We start from the raw sequence: 16,718 nt of genomic DNA, 5'->3' as shown, positions 1-16,718 counted from the left end.
TACCTCGGTGTCCTCAGCGTCTTCTTCTGTTACCGCTTCGCGATGCTGTCCACAATACAGGAAGTGACCGATTCTAAGACCGGATATGACGGTCTGTTCCTCCGGTCCGCTGATTAATTCCGTCAGTAAGCTGGAAATGAATATTCGCCTATAGTCCTCCTCTATGTAGGCGATCTTTATAGTCCATATATTGTTCCTTCTTTATACCAAACGCGTTTCGGTGCACTCTTGCACCGTCATCAGTGTGCACCGAAACGCGTTTGGTATAAAGAAGGAACAATATATGGACTATAAAGATCGCCTACATAGAGGAGGACTATAGGCGAATATTCATTTCCAGCTTACTGACGGAATTAATCAGCGGACCGGAGGAACAGACCGTCATATCCGGTCTTAGAATCGGTCACTTCCTGTATTGTGGACAGCATCGCGAAGCGGTAACAGAAGAAGACGCCGAGGAACACGTGCGCACCAACGACACACAGGATCGGAGCGCTTCCATCAAAGACATCCCCTTACAATAGCCTTTTGGAACCTGGCTATATGGGGTAAGACAATTTGATTTCTTCTCCTCTTTTAAGGTGACCGCTCCTTGGGACACAAGCGTACCCACATCAGCAAAACTTTTAATCCATTTTAACTACAGTGCACATTCATATAGGACCTGCATGCAGACTGATCACCTGCATTAGTAGGTCCCCTCGTATATCTTTTTTATAATTTTTATAATTTCTGTGTATTTGAATTTTCTTCCAGCTATAGGAGGATTAATTGTGACTAAGCAGTACGATTGTCCTATTTAGTGATTGCTAAATGATGTGAATTATGTAATAAATAATGGTTATATACTATAGCTGATTCCTTTATATATACCCATCCATCTGAGTGCCCTCCATCTCTTGCACTTATACAGTATACCCAATATTTTTGGCAATTGGTACTGCCATATTGGAGAGAGCACCTATCCGTACTTTGCCGTCAGTAGAGTCTCTGTAACCTGCTTCTATCCTATGAACATAGGAAGTGTTGTAATGGATGCCATAAATGTATATCCCATGCAGTACCCGTTGGCCTCGGCCTACTGTATGTGCAGTACCCGTTGGCCTCGGCCTACTGTATGTGCAGTACCCGTAGGCCTCGGCCTACTGTATGTGCAGTACCCGTAGGCCTCGGCCTACTGTATGTGCAGTACCCGTAGGCCTCGGCCTACTGTATGTGCAGTACCCGTAGGCCTCGGCCTACTGTATGTGCAGTACCCGTAGGCCTCGGCCTACTGTATGTGCAGTACCCGTAGGCCTCGGCCTACTGTATGTGCAGTACCCGTAGGCCTCGGCCTACTGTATGTGCAGTACCCGTAGGCCTCGGCCTACTGTATGTGCAGTACCCGTAGGCCTCGGCCTACTGTATGTGCAGTACCCGTAGGCCTCGGCCTACTGTATGTGCGATGTTATGATAGAATCTCTACAGATTATGTACTAGGGACTGCTTGTGAATTGTTTGTTTGCAGGTTCTTGCTGGTTCATTGCTTCCACATTGACTGCTCTTATAATACTAATTATTGTGTGTCCTTGCAGAGCTGTGAGGTGCCTGTGTGAACAGAATGGAGGAGCAGTGTCCGGCCATGCAGGGACCTCCTGTCCCTCCGTTTCAGCCACAGGTATGAATTGTTTGAGATGTCAGCAATTCACTTGCGTGCTTCTATTTTTCATATGAAAATAAAGCTGTTGAACTCTACTCTGAGTTTTTCATCTTGCACATAATAAAAAGTAATCAGAAAGGTATTTTTGGAAAACATTAAGTAACACAAGTAAAAATGGTGTTGGAGTGAGTTAAAGTAATTTAACAACATTACTTACCTTACCAGTCTGCCAACGCTGCTCAGATCCCAGCTCTTCTCCACTTCTTGGGCTAGATATGCCACAAATGATTTGCATTATCCACCCAATTAATCACTGGCTGAGGCGGTTCTCCGCTCTGCTCCATGATTGGCCACGCATTCCAGGCGTGTCTAGCCTGAGAACAGGAAGTGGAGCGGAGAGCAGAGCAGCAGTCGAACAGCAGTGATGTGAAGTCTGAGCACCTTTTTAAATAATTTTGTTTTATTATTATTGAATTTTATTTATGTGATTTATTTTCATGTTTTGTTTTAATTAAACTTTTTTCTGCTTTTGCCTTCTGCAGCCTGCATGCTTTGTCATACATTGCACGCTGCTCAGTCCTGTACAGTCTGAAAATTGCCAGATGACACTGTAGCCGTTATCTTTGGACTCTCCAGCAATCTTTTAAGCTAACATTTTTACATGTAGGTAAAAAAATGCTGAAGAGACTATGGAATGTCTTGGCACAGTGGTCCCCAAACTTTGTAACCTTCATACCCATATTTATTGCGGAGAGATGGTCACGAGCCACCCTGAACAAAAAAAGGGATTGTAGAAGCCGTATAATCAATAGAAAACGGCTGGGAACTGTTCTAAATCGCAGTAAATCGGCTCTGTGTGACACCTGGCACTGCATGTTTTCTGCTGGTCTTTCAAAACCTGAATTAGGAATCATTTACACAACCTTGTTTCGTGGTCCTCAAACTGCAGATCTATGAAACACGGATATTAGGCTACTTTCACACTATCGTTTTGGCTTTCCGTTTGTGAGATCCGTTTTGTACCGTTTTTGAGAGCCCTGAACGGATCAGTTTTGCCCTAATGCATTCTGTATGGAAAAGGATCTGGCCTAATAGATAACGGATCTGTCCCCCATTGACTTTCAATGGTGTTCAAGATGGATCCATCATGGCTATAGAAGACATAATACAACCGGATCCGTTCATGAAGGATTCATGCGGTTGTATTATTTTAACTGAAGCGTTTTTGCAGAGTCATATGCAGGCTGCATGAAGGTGCGTATACATTGACTTCAATGGGTCCATAGTCTGTATGTTGAGGAAAAGTATAGGACATGTACGGTATGTGGTCACACAGATGCTCTATGTAGAAACCTTTTTCACATGATTTGTATGCCTCTACTGATATATTATCCTCTGGGATTAGTTCTGTGAAAATAAAGCACAGCAATTATTCTGGTGGGTTATAGTGCTTCATCTGATGATAGAAACTAAAGCCCCTTTTCCTACAACATGGCACTGGCTTGACTTGACTACCTGACTCTACCATGTTCTTCCATTTTTCCACCAGGCCAAAGTTGAAAATGGTACCTGGTACTTTCTTGATAGCTAATCTGGGGCAGTTCCAAGATAAGTAGGTATCATGAAGTCACTTGTCCACACTGCTGACTAGTGATGGGTCCGAGAGACTCTTCACTATACGGCTACCGACTAAAAATTGGCGCCATGTCTGCAGTGTTAAACAGACCACTTGGTAAAAAAAAAAACTACAGTAGAGCCGGTACCATGCAGTGGAAAAGTGATCTAAAGGGGTTGATTGGCTATTGATATTGATGACCTATCGTTGGCATAGATCATTAATATCTGATCAGTGGAGGTCCTACACCTGAGACCCCCGCCGATCAGCTGTTTGAAAAGGAGGCGGCGCTCCATTCGAGCGCCGCTTCCTCTTGATTACACAAGTACCCACTCCATTCCAAGTGAAGGGAGCGAGTACTTGTAATTAAACTACACCACTGCTTCACAGGAGACCATGCGTTGTATGAAGACCAGGATACGGCACTCGGATGGAGAGCCCCCTCCTCATCTCACAACTGATTGGCAGGGGTCCTGGGTGTCAGACCCCCCTCCGATCAGATATTGATGACCTATCCTGATGATAGTTCATCAATATTAACAGCTGGACAACCCCTTTTAAGGCTCTTCCAAAACTTGGCCATTAAGGAATGGCGGTCAAACATGGGCGATTCCAAGCCACACAAATTCATTGCAATTATTGAAACGGTCAGGTGCCCTAATTTGGCTGTTTCCGTAATTACCGTGGAGTTTGAATGGAGTGGCAGTGCACATACTTGATCGTCGTTCTATAAAAATCTCACCACCATCATGCAGGCTCTAGAACATGCACATGGTTTTCTAATAGTTTCTGGCATTAGAGATATTTTTATCATTTGAGCATCTTGAGCAAAATGTTTCAAATCTCACATGAATCGGTGGCAATTTTACGTGGCGTCAAACCACAACACGCCATGTTAATAAAAATATATTAAAAAATCCAGGATTTTTACTACAACATATAAAATTATGCTTCATCATTTGACGTTTATTCATATTTCGGTACTATCAAGTGTTCATGGGTCTTCCTCGTTCTTTCAAAAATTTTGTGCAAATGACTGCAATCCTCCCAGAAGAAAATGAGGCATTCATCCATGCAGAGCTCTTTAACTCTAGAACTCTTGTGACAGTGCAGATGCGACAGACTGACCCCTCTGCCCTTTGTAAGGAAGAATTGTGGGGGAGGCATTCGATGGGAACATGAAAATGGGGCTGTGAAGTTTGCATACACTGCCCACTGTTAAACAGATTACCTCTAATGAAGTGTCTAATGCTCAGGGCTCGTCAGCCTAATCAGCGGAGGCAGCTTCACCCGATCTCACAGAGCAAGCCCGTGGCCCTCTGGCCCTGGACAGCCACTCTGGTCTCCTCTCCCAGGGAGGTGCCTGGCCCTAACCAAGCCAGACAGTGTGTGATCTGACATGCAAATATAGGTCATTGCATATGTAAATGTGTGATTACAAACTCGCATGCCAAAACACATTAGCCAGACTTTGGACTCAGCATGCGGCTGTCACTGTGTCTTAGAGACTCACGCTAATCTTTGTCAAGTTGGAAAGCGTTCTCCAAGTCTGAGAAAGAGCCATGTTTTGTCTAATCAAAATTTTTCTTTTTTTCTTTTTGCTACATATGTCTTTATGATTGCACGTGAAGAATCTTTATTGTGCCACTAGAGGTACTCGACATGTGAGGACGCACAAGGTTATACGCATTAAAAGAATTGTATCATAAAACCATCATTAATTTTGCTATCATTTTTATAGTATGTAATATCTGCTGTACAACCTTACCACGTGGTTTGGTTTTTAAGAATTTTTTTGTAGACTTTTTTTTTTTTTTTAAATCTTCTTCTTTCTCATACAGTTCTTCTGACAATCGGCTGCTTTATTGTCCATTCTCTCAGTATGGGAAATGGCTGTAAACGAAGTTGTGTCAGGAGTTACATGTTATCATATACCTTTCAAAATGTTGTCATCAGGGCAATGGGCTGGCCATAGGTACTATTCCAGGCACCCCTGGTAAACAGCTGATGTTATGGGACAGGCTGTGGACAACCATTGGGAGATGTAGGGTCAGGCCTTTCGGTAAATAGACTGAATAACTACCAAATAACCCCCAACCCTAATTCCTTGGTAAGAAATTACATATTTTGGGAAGCATGGTGGCTCAGATTTTAGCACTGTTGCCGTGCAGGGTTTGAAACATGACCAAGGGAAACATCTGCATGGAGTTTGGATGTTCTCATGTTTGCCTGGATTTCTTCTGGGTACTGTGGTTTGTTCCCACACTAAAGAACGTTAGGGTAATTTGAAGTTTAGATTGCAAATCCCAGTGGGGACAGGTATTAAAGTGAGTGACGATAATTTGTGTTTTAGTTGCAGAATAAGTTGGCGGTGTATAAATAAATAAAATTGTATAAATGAGACAGCCCCCTTTTAAGGGGACTCTGTCAGCACATACCTTAATATAAAACCAGATACCATGGGTGATGTGCGTTGGGAAGCTGAATGTAGCCTAATTTGTCCCATGTAGATCTGTGGTGCCAATCCAGAGATGCAAGCTATTTTATGTTATGCTAGTTAGCCCCATGGTGCAAAAAGGGTGTTGCACTTAGAGCTCCAGTTAGAGTATGCGCCAGCCACATCCCCCACTGTAAATGACAGGATCAAGCAGTGTAACAATAATCTAGCCTGGTCCTGAAATCTCGTGGCTGTCCCTGCGCCACTTGGATCAGCACTTACGCTTTACAATAATGAAGCTTGCCAGGTGGATGGATGCATGTGTAGTTACAAGTTCCATTTACTTTGCATTTTGAAAATGTAATTTCATATTTTTTTTTTTTTATAAAAAAAAAATTTAGGACGTTAAAAGGCTTAGCATTTTAGAACCAACTCAGTTTTAAAGTTAATTTGACAGGCTTACATAATAGAAACCACCAATAAATTGCCCCATTTTGGAAACTACACCTCTCGAATTATTCAAAACCTGTTTTAGAAAGTCTGTTAATCTTTTAGGTGTTCCAGGAATGGAAGTAAAATGGAGGTGAAATAAATTTTTTTTTTTTTTTTTGTACAGATTTTCTTTTTTAACGTCAAAACAAACATCGATGTTGACTACCCCGATTCTGCAGTTTACACAAACTCCCCATATCTGGTCGTAAATTGCTGTATGGGCACTCAGCAGGACTCAGAAAGGAAGGAACGCCATCTGGTTTTTGGATGGCAGATTTTGATGGAATGGTTTTTGGTTGCAGTATCACATTTGAAGAGACCTGAGGTGTCTCTGCATTGGAAACCCCAAAAAGATTTTTGGAAACTATATACCCCTCAAGGAATGTATTGAGGAGTGTGGCAGGTTTTGACCCCACATGTGTTCCTTAGAATTTAGAAGCATTTGGATGTGAAAATTAAAAATTACATGTTTTCCACATTTTTCATTTTCACAAGGGGTAACAGGAGAAAAGGCACCCCACAATTGGTTTCCCATTTACTCCTGAATACCTCAACACCCAATATGTGGTCATAAACGGCTATATGGGTACACCACAGGGCTCAGAAAGGAAGGAGCGCTGTTTTTGGAGGGCAGATTTCCCTGAAATGGTTCTCGCGTGCAATCTCACATTTTCAGAGCTTCTGAGGTACTAGTACAGTGTAAATCACCATGAAGTTACCCCATTTTGGAAACTAAACCCTTCGAGGAAATCATCTAGGGCAATTAATTGGCTTGAACCACACAGGTGCTTCATATCATTTTATAATATTGGGACATGAAATGAAAAATTACATTGTATTTCAATTACTTGTAGTTTTAGCCTTAAATGTATCATTTTTACAGATGTAATAGGAGAAAAAACACCCAAACTTCTGTTACATAATATTTCCAGAGTACAACAATATCCCCTTTGTGGTCCTAAACTGCTCTCTGGGCACACTGTAGGGTGGAAATTTATACGGCACTGTCCAACAACCGTAGAGGCTTTGAGGAGAAATAGAAAAATATACTCCCAAGAAGTGACCCCACTTTGGAAACCAAACCCCTCACAGAATTTACCAAGGGGTGTTGTGAGCATTTATACCCCATAGGTGATTTGCAGAAGTTAATGCACAGCAGATGGTGCAAAGTGAAAATTGCCATTTAATTGGCCAATATTTTTAGGGCTCAGGAGTGTAAGAGCACCATGTGTATTTTTAAGGCCCAGTGTGGTGATTTACACAGCTTGTGCTGACAACTGTAAAGGCTCTGGGGTGAAAAAATAACTGGAACCCCTGAGAAGTTACCCCATTTTGGAAACTCCGCCCCTCAAGGTATTAAGCAGGGAGTATTTTGACGCCACAGGTATTTTGCAGAAAACAACGATCTATGCAGAATTTTAAATTGCATTATTTCCCCAAATATGGCGTTTCAGTGCTAAATATGTTCCTCCACACTCGTGCTGTCTGAGACTCTCACCACACTGCATGAATTCCTAGGCCAGTTCTACTGGGTGTGGAAATACCATTGTATATCTAAAACAAAAAATGGGGATGTGTGTATTAAAAACCCTCAAAAGGTATGATGAATGCAATGAGCAAACAGACACTTGATGTACGGGAACGCCATAAATGCAGACTTTTGTTTTTTGCAGTGCAAATTTTGATCGATTTGGTTTACATGTTGCTTTCACACAACCTCTGGGGTAGCAATACAGCTATTTTCTCATTATTTTTTCTCTTGACAGAGCTGTGTGAGGGCTTATTTTTTGCCTTTTATCACTAGTTCTATTTTAGGGTACATACGACTTCTTGTACGTTTTTTATTTTGCTTTTTGAGATGCAGGATAAAGAAAAGGCAGAAACTCTGCCAATGCTTTTTGGGTTTTGTTTTTGTGGCGTAGACTGTGTGAGAAAATGACATTGACTTTATTCTTCTGGTCATACAACTCCTGTGCCTGCCTGATCAGCATACCGTAGATGTACGGCGCAGGTCAGGAATTTGCTACTCACTGCACCATACATATACAGTGAGGGTCAGAAAGGAGTTAATGGAACATCACACTCAAAAATGAATTTTACCAACAAACGAGAAATATTGTTCCCTTCAAGGTTTGCCAGTCTGCAGCATTTTCTGTGTGATCCTGGCACAAACAGTTTCTTAGAAAACCTGCAGAGAACAAAGGTATAATCTCCTGCTTCTCCATCTTTGGCTGAGGGCCATCTGAGAGGGCAGGGCTTAGCCAAGAGGTGGGCTTTAATTATCTATTTGTCCTTCTGCAGATAGGACACAGCAGGGAGGCTCTTGCTCCAGCCACTTGTCTTGCAATGTGTGGAGGAGGAGGGGGGACATGGATAACCACCTGAGACGGACAGATTTCTTTATATGCTTCTGAGTAACTGTAACATCAAGTATATAATGAGACAGAATAGGACCGCAAAACATTCTGCCTCCACAATCATTGCTGCTCTTTATTGCTAGTTGATGTAAAGCTTTATCCAGTATAGATGATATATTCTCCTTATTATTCAGAATTTTAGATGTCATTAAATCCAATAACCAACATGATTAACTTTTTGTTTCTTCTATCTTTCATGTTTATAGAAAGCACTACGGCCAGACATGGGTTATAATACACTGGCCAACTTCCAGATTGAGAAGAAGATTGGACGGGGGCAATTCAGCGAAGTATACAGAGCAACGTGCCTTTTGGATAGAGTACCGGTTGCGTTAAAAAAGGTTCAGGTAAGTGAGTTTAGTATAGAACTTGTAATGTGTGTGTTTGTTTGTTTTTTTTCTATTTTTTTTCTTCTTCTAAATGTCGTTTTGAAAGAGTACAAGCTCTTTAACCCCTTTGCTAGGAGCGATCTGTAAACATGGCATTCTCTCGCAGATGCCATGGCCGGCTGGTCTCTGCAATAATGCAGATCACGGCATCTAAACAGTGAAAAACCCAGAAACGCGTGCTTCCGGCGGGTAATTACCAGCATCCCCCTGGGGCTAATGGGGATGCCAGCAATTCACTTTAATACGCTAGCTGAAGAGAGCCAGCGTATTAGAGCTGCAATTCTTAGCAGACTAACAAAAGAAATCAGCAAATCACATATTACCATGCTCCTGTATGTAAAATTGGTGAATGTTGTAGCCTCCTACACAGGCTACAAAAACATAAAAATAAATTAATAACATATGGGCATCACTGCATCCAAAAACGCCCGTACTAATAAAATCTAAAAATATTTTTCCAATATGGCAAATAGCGAGACAAAATAAAATGTACACAGCTCAGTAAACTTAATTATAAATAAAGTTATGGGGGTCAGAATATGCTGATGTAAAAAAATGTATGCCATATTAAATGGTGGCATTAAAAAGTATTGTCCAGCAAACATCAAGCCCTCAGATGGCTAGGTGAACGGAAAAATAACTCTAGTATTCTCAGGGTGAAGTCAGGCGTTTCACAAAAATGTCCTTTTTATCTAGCGAGGTCAAGCTTGACAAGGCCACCCTGGCGCTGTCCACAACAATGATTTTGCTACTGAGAGAAAAACGTGTGATTTTTATACTAAAATTAGCAAACTGTTTCCAAATATGAACTCTGAATTTGCCTGACACGTCTAGATTTTAAGTTATACATGCAAAGTCTATTCAGTTATAATATTAATGCATTATATTGGAGATATTCCAATGGACATGTCCAGACCTGTTCGGACGCAGGCTTATGTCAGCAGTAAGTATATAAGGCAAGCTGGACAGATTTTGATAAAGTGATCTGTTATAGCGCTATCAGTTTTGAAACTTAAGATGGATAAATGCAAATGTGTTAATGATCCAGACATTTTCTGCTACATATGTGGCAAATACACTACTTATGATCAGCGCAAGAATCTGGCAAAGCGAGTGTGTCTTGCTTTCAAGTATTACTTTGACTGTAAAATTGGAGATCAAGATAAAAGCTGGGCACCTCATGTTTGTTGCACTGTGTGTTACTCTGGGCTAACGCAGTGGTTCAATGGTAAAAGGAAAGGAATGGCTTTTGCAGTACCTATGGTTTGGCGTGAGCAGAAAAATCACCATTCAGACTATTACTTTTGCATGACTAAAATCCCTGGATATTCAAAGAGAAACGAGTCACAAATTGTGTATCCTGACTGTGAGTCTGCTCTTAAACCAGTACCACACGATGTAGAGAATCCAGTGCTTGTCCCTCCCACAGCAGGAACGGCAATTAAAACAGGCTGTTCTGATCTGACAATGTATTTCCTGATCTAGAACAACTGGAGGGTCAGCCGCACTTGCTGAGCCAATCGGATTTAGATGATCTGGCAAGAGATCTGTCATTATCTAAAGAAAAGTCAGAACTTCTAGCTCCTAGACTTGAGGAATGGAATTTGCTACAACGAGGCACCACAGCTTCACACTTTCATCATAGACACACCAAGTTAGCTGCATACCATGCAATGGAAAGCGATGTCTGTTTCTGTCCTGATGTAAATGATCTTATGATGGAGTTAGATGGTACACATGTTACCGATGAATTGAGGCTGTTCATAGACTCTAGCACAATGGTGGCGAACCTATGGCACGGGGGCCAGAGGCGGCATTCAGAGCCCTCTCTGTGGGCACGCGCACCCTGGAAAAAGTCTAATGCGTACCAATATGCTTTAGACTTTTCCTGACATTCATCAGAGTAGGGCACACTATGAACAGCACAGGCAGCGTACTGAATGTAGGCAGGATATTATAGCTAAATGATAAAGTACTTGGAAGATATACTATATTGGTATTCAGGTTAAATTACCGTGTTGGCACTTTGTGCTAAATAAGTGGATTTTGGGTTGCAGTTTGGGCACCTGGTCTGTAAAAGGTTCACCATCACTGCTCTAACACAACAGGTTTGAAAGCTGTCTTATTGCACAATGGGAACGAAAAACCATCTGTTTCATCGATCCACTTAAAGTTTATCCTCCACCACTTCACATTAGTAATTGCACTTGATCGTGATGGAAATGGTTTGCAGTATTTGAAGGAAAAGTTTAGCCCTCTGAAAACTGATGCTAAAATAAAGGCCAGAATTTTTATTGGCCCCGAAATCAACAAACTAGTGCATGATGACACATTCAGAGCAAAACTCAACCCTCTGGAACTTGCAGCTTGGGATGCATTTGTGCTAGTAGCACAGAACTTCCTTGGGAACAGATGAGCTGCAACCTATGCTGAATTAGTAGACAACATGCTTACAGCATTTGAACAACTTGGCTGCCGAATGTCATTGAAAGTGCATTTCTTACATTTCCATCGTGACTTTTTCCCACGTAAGTGATGAACATGGAGAGCGGGTTCATAAAGATATTTCTACAATGGAGAACGGGTATCGAGATCTGGGTAATAGGGTTCAGATCTGAGCATGGGGGATTACGTGAGAGTGTGGGGGGGGGTCAGATCTGTGTTGTCTGATCCGAGCATTGGGGGTCTTATTTTGGGGATCTGATCATCTAGGAGTCGGATCAGAGGTCTGATAAAAAATTTATTTTTTCTTATTTTTCTTTGTTAAAACCTAGGTGCAGCTTGTAGGGCGAAAAATACAGTGACTCGTGTGTAAATGTATAGCTTGTGGTTTTATATATTTTTTTGTTTTGTTTTTTGGGGTCTTTGTGTCTACATTGCAGCAGTGGTGCAGAGTAATTATTAATTATTATAGATTTCCATTTCGTCCACCATGATGGCTCTACTATGAGATTGACCCTTGACCTCTGTAGGGGCAGGAACACACAGAGTTTAAAAGGCCACCACCCACACTCACCCTCAGTGTTTCCTGTCCCTACAGGGGTCAACCACACAGAGAGCCCTCCCGGTGGAGGTTAAGAAAGTTTATTTTAGAAATACCTGAGGATTCTGTCCTCTTCCCCTGCCCTCCTGCGGTCTGGTCCAAAGCTGGGCAGGGGATCCATATGGAGTCCATCTCACTTCTGTTTCAGGAGCCTGTATCCCTCCCCACAGTGCGGTCCCCCTTCCCTATGTTGAGGAAGCTGACCGCAGGGAAGCAGCATGCTGAACGCCGACTCTCTGGAAGCCTCAGCATTACTCACTGCTCCCGGCGGCTGGAGGTGGAAGGGGCGGGGCTTGGATCGGGCGCGCGGCGGTGACGTCAGACGCCGGGCCGACTACTTGTGGCGGCAGATTCAAACAGGCAGTGGCACCGATCTGCCTCCTGGCGCATACAGCACCTATGTCTGCTCCTGAAGCCCCGGACGCCCCTACAGCCCAGATGGACTCTGAAACTCCCTCGGCTACTCCAACAGTGAGTTCCCCTGTGGGGAAAAGACAAAATGATGTATCCTTTTTGACTTACTTGCCTGTTTTGTCTATTGATACCTGGCTGCGCCTCTCTTTTATAGGGAGTTAAAGAGCCCAGAACAAGGTCTAAAGTTCAAAGAAGTGCAACTTGTAGTAAAAGGCTTCCTGAGAATTATAAAAAGAAGCTCTGCCAGAGTTGCATAAAAGATCTTATAAAAGAGGAGCAACCGTCAATTTTGTCTGAGGTCGAAACACTTATTCAGAACGAAATTAAGTCCTCTTTGGCCTCCCTCAGATCAGTCCCGTCTACACCTCCTGCAAAAAAAAACTAGATTATCCGCCCTATCCTCCTCTGTTTCAGAGATTATGGATGAGGAGGCCTCCACCTCTAGACAGAATGTGGATCTTGACGTTCTATCAGAGGGTGAGATAATGGAAGATAGTTAAAAAATACTTCTTTTCTTCCGAGGATATGGAGGAGCTATTGAGAGCTGTCAGAGCAACCATGGGGATTGAGGAGGTGAAGAAACCAAGGTCCGTCTTAGACGAGATGTTCGGGGGACTCAGAGCTAAAAAGTCCAAAGTTTTCCCAATGAATGAAAATTTAAAGGACATGATTTTAGACGAGTGGACTGACCCCGAGAGGAGACTAGGGGTATCTCGTGAATTCAGAAACAGGTTGTTGTTTGATCCAGCGGACGTCAAATTATTTAATGAAACCCCCAAAATAGACATCCAAGTGGCAAAAGTAGTTAAGAAGACTTCCCTCCCATTTGAGGACTCTTCACAGCTACAGGACCCAATGGAAAGGAAAGCCGACTCTCTCCTAAAAAAATCCTGGGAGGCAGCTATGTTTGGGGTCAAAACCAACATAGCCGCGAGATCTATGTGTTTTTGGCTTAACGAACTAGAAGAACATATCAAAAACAAGACTCCTAGAGAGGAAATATTGAGCTCTATCCCACTCCTCAGATCTGCCACAGCCTTCTTGGCGGATGCCTCGGCGGAATCTGTGAGGTTCGCCGCTAAGGATGCGGCCCTCACCAATTCTGCAAGGAGAGCTTTGTGGATAAAGGCCTGGGGAGGGGATAGAGCATCAAAAGCCAAGCTATGCTCCATAGCGTTTTCTGGGGAATACGTTTTTGGACCTGTATTAGACTCTATCCTGGAAAAGGCGGCATACAAAAAGAAGGGGTTCCCAGAGGGACCAAAAAGAAGCCCTTTCGTTCCTCCAACTTCCAAACTAGACCCTATAAGGGCAAAGGAAAGGGGGGTAGGTGGAGTTACCAGAAGGGGGGAAAAGCCAGAGGTTTCCTTCTTAACCCCCAAAACAAACAAGCAGATAAACAATGACGCCAGAGTAGGGGGAAGATTGCGGAATTTTCTGTCCCAGTGGGAGTCCATTACAAAAAATCCATGGGCCCTAAACATAATTCGGGATGGCTACCGGATAGAATTTTCCTCAGCCCCTCCAAAGCGGTTCAAAATAACCTCTCACAGCCCAAAAATTATAGAAAAAAAATCTGGCAGGGTATCCTGCAACTTATAGACTCAGGTGTTGTGACAGAAGTCCCAAGTATAGAAAGAGGAAGGGGTTATTATTCCAGTCTATTTCTGGTACAAAAACCAGATGGTACCTTCCGCACTATTATAAATCTAAAAGAATTAAACAAAGCAGTGGCATACAGGAAATTCAGGATGGAATCCGTAACATCCATCATTCCCCTGATCAGAAAAGGAGACTTCATGCCGTCCATAGACTTAAAAGACGCGTACTATCGCGTCCCCATAAACAGATCATCGCAAAAATTCCTCAGGTTTGCCCTAGTGGACAGCTCAGGAGTTGTAAGACACTTCCAGTTCACCGTGTTACCCTTTTGGAATCTCATCTGCACCAAGGGTATTCACAAAACTAGTAGTAGAAATGATATCCCCCCTGAGAGCAGAAGGGATAAAAATTTTCCCATACTTGGACGATTTTCTGGTCCTAGGATCTTCGGAGCTGGAGACAACCAGCATTACCAGAGACCTGATGCGCAGATTTTCAGAACTGGGGTGGGTAATGAACCTGAAAAAATCAAGTTTAATCCCCTCAACCAAAATGAAATTTCTGGGGGTAATCCTGGACACTGTCTCCCAGGTGACATCCCTCCCTCAGGAAAAAATTACGTTGTTTATGGAAAAAACACAAAAATTCCGAGGTCAATCCCAGTGCTCCATTCGCAATGCCATGAGCCTCCTAGGCACAATGACCTCCTGCATAACAGCGGTGTCTTAGTCTCAGGCCCACACCAGGATTCTCCAATCTTGGATCCTGAGAATTTGGGACAAGAGACAGTGCTCTCTAGAGAAAAAAAATCCCCATCCCGAATCGGGTAAAATCAGATTTAAAATGGTGGACGAAAGAGGCAAACCTGCAAAAGGGTGTACCCTGGGTAAAAGATCCGGAGATTCTAATAAACACGGATGCAAGTGGTACAGGATGGGGAGCAAAAATAGGCTCGCTAAATTACCAGGGCACTTGGTCGGACGCCATGAGAAAATGTTCCTCAAACCACAGAGAACTGAGGGCAATCTGGGAGGTGCTGAAGGTATCACAGGACAAGGTCTCCGGAAAACACCTAAAAATCCTCTCGGACAACGTAACAGCCGTGGCATACCTGAAACATCAGGGGGGAACACGATCATCAAGCTTAAAGGAATTGGCGGGAAAAATATTTTCCTGGGCGGAAAAGAACGTTCTATACATCACAGCTATCCATCTAAAGGGTACGGAAAACATGCAGGCGGATTTTCTCAGCAGAGTAACCATAGATCCGGGGGAATGGGCCCTAAACTCAATCGTATTCTATCAGATTACCAGGAGGTGGGGGACCCCCAAGATAGACCTGTTTGCATCAAAAAAGAACGCAAAGGTCCATCCCTTTTGCTCCCTAAACCCAAGAGACAACCCTTGGGCGACAGGCGCATTTTCAGTCAGGTGGTCTTGGGATCTAGCCTATGCCTTCCCCCCCCCTTGGCCATTAATACCAGGGTGCTGCAGAAAATAAGATCGGACCCAGTAACAGTAATACTGGTTGTCCCGTACTGGACAAAAAGGAATTGGTTCCCAGTGTTAAAAGAACTAGCTCTGGAATAACCCTGGATAATCCCCCCACAGGAGGACATTATTTCTCGGGGTCCAATTCTTCACCAGAATCCAGGTCTTTTCAGACTATCAGCCTGGATCCTGAACGCAAAATCCCAAAAAGCAGAGGGCTATCAGAGAAAGTCATAAACACCCTTAAAGGGAACCTGTCACCGGGATTTTGTGTATAGAGCTGAGGACATGGGTTGCTAGATGGCCGCTAGCACATCCGCAATACCCAGTCCCCAAAGCTCTGTGTGCTTTTATTGTGTAAAAAAAACGATTTGATACATATGCAAATTAACCTGAGATGAGTCCTGTATGTGAGATGAGTCAGGGACAGGACTCATCTCAGGTTAATTTGCATATGTATCAAATCGTTATTTTTACACAATAAAAGCACACAGAGCTATGGGGACTGGGTATTGCGGATGTGCTAGCGGCCATCTAGCAACCCATGTCCTCAGCTCTATACACAAAATCCAGGTGACAGGTTCCCTTTAAGTCCAGCAGGAAAGAAGTTACTTCTGCAATATATCTTAAGATATGGAAAAAATATTGTAGTTGGCTAGGCCAGACTCCTCCCGTAAACTCTTCTCCAAATATTAAAAAAGTGCTAGACTTCCTCCAACGAGGGTTAGATCTGGGCCTTAGACCAAGTACTCTCAAAGTACAGATCTCGGCCTTGGGGGCTTGTTATGATACGGACCTGGCCAGTCATAGGTGGATAAGGAGGTTCATAAAAGCTGCCTCAAGATTGAGACCATCCCTAACTCCTAGGACGCCTCAATGGGATCTAAACTTGGTCCTAAGAAATCTTACGATTTCGCCTTTTTCTCCTATACAGGGTATATCTCTGAAAAACCTATCTTTAAGAGCAGCCTTCCTAGTGGCAATTACCTCAGCCAGACGTCTGGGTGAAATCCAGGCGCTGTCCTGCAGGGAACCATACCTCACTATCTTCCCGGACAGAATAGTTCAACGTTTTAGATCCAGGGTTTCTCCCAAAAGTGGTGTCGGACTTTCACAGAGACCAAGAGATCATCCTTCCATCCTTTCCCAAGTACTGCTCATCACAAGATCAGTTCCAAC

General features: G+C 43.1%; 1 protein-coding gene across 2 annotated transcripts in view; it reads left to right on the top strand.

Moving 5' to 3' along the window:
• Window positions 1-16,718, top strand: part of NEK7 (NIMA related kinase 7) — a 114,788-nt gene that overhangs the window by 37,626 nt on the left and 60,444 nt on the right. The window contains exons 2-3 of one of the 2 annotated variants that reach the window (XM_044300521.1): window positions 1,575-1,657; window positions 8,807-8,947. In XM_044300521.1, coding sequence (XP_044156456.1) covers window positions 1,601-1,657; window positions 8,807-8,947 — 198 coding nt within the window. In that variant the 5' untranslated portion in view covers window positions 1,575-1,600. The remainder of the gene's footprint in view (window positions 1-1,574; window positions 1,658-8,806; window positions 8,948-16,718) is intronic. The other variant, XM_044300522.1, reaches the window with a different exon arrangement.

The sequence above is a fragment of the Bufo gargarizans genome, chromosome 7 (assembly GCF_014858855.1).
Source record: "Bufo gargarizans isolate SCDJY-AF-19 chromosome 7, ASM1485885v1, whole genome shotgun sequence".
Lineage (NCBI taxonomy): Eukaryota > Metazoa > Chordata > Amphibia > Anura > Bufonidae > Bufo > Bufo gargarizans.
The sequence above is the reverse complement of the archived record's forward strand: the minus strand, read 5'-3'. Positions and strand labels throughout refer to the sequence as shown.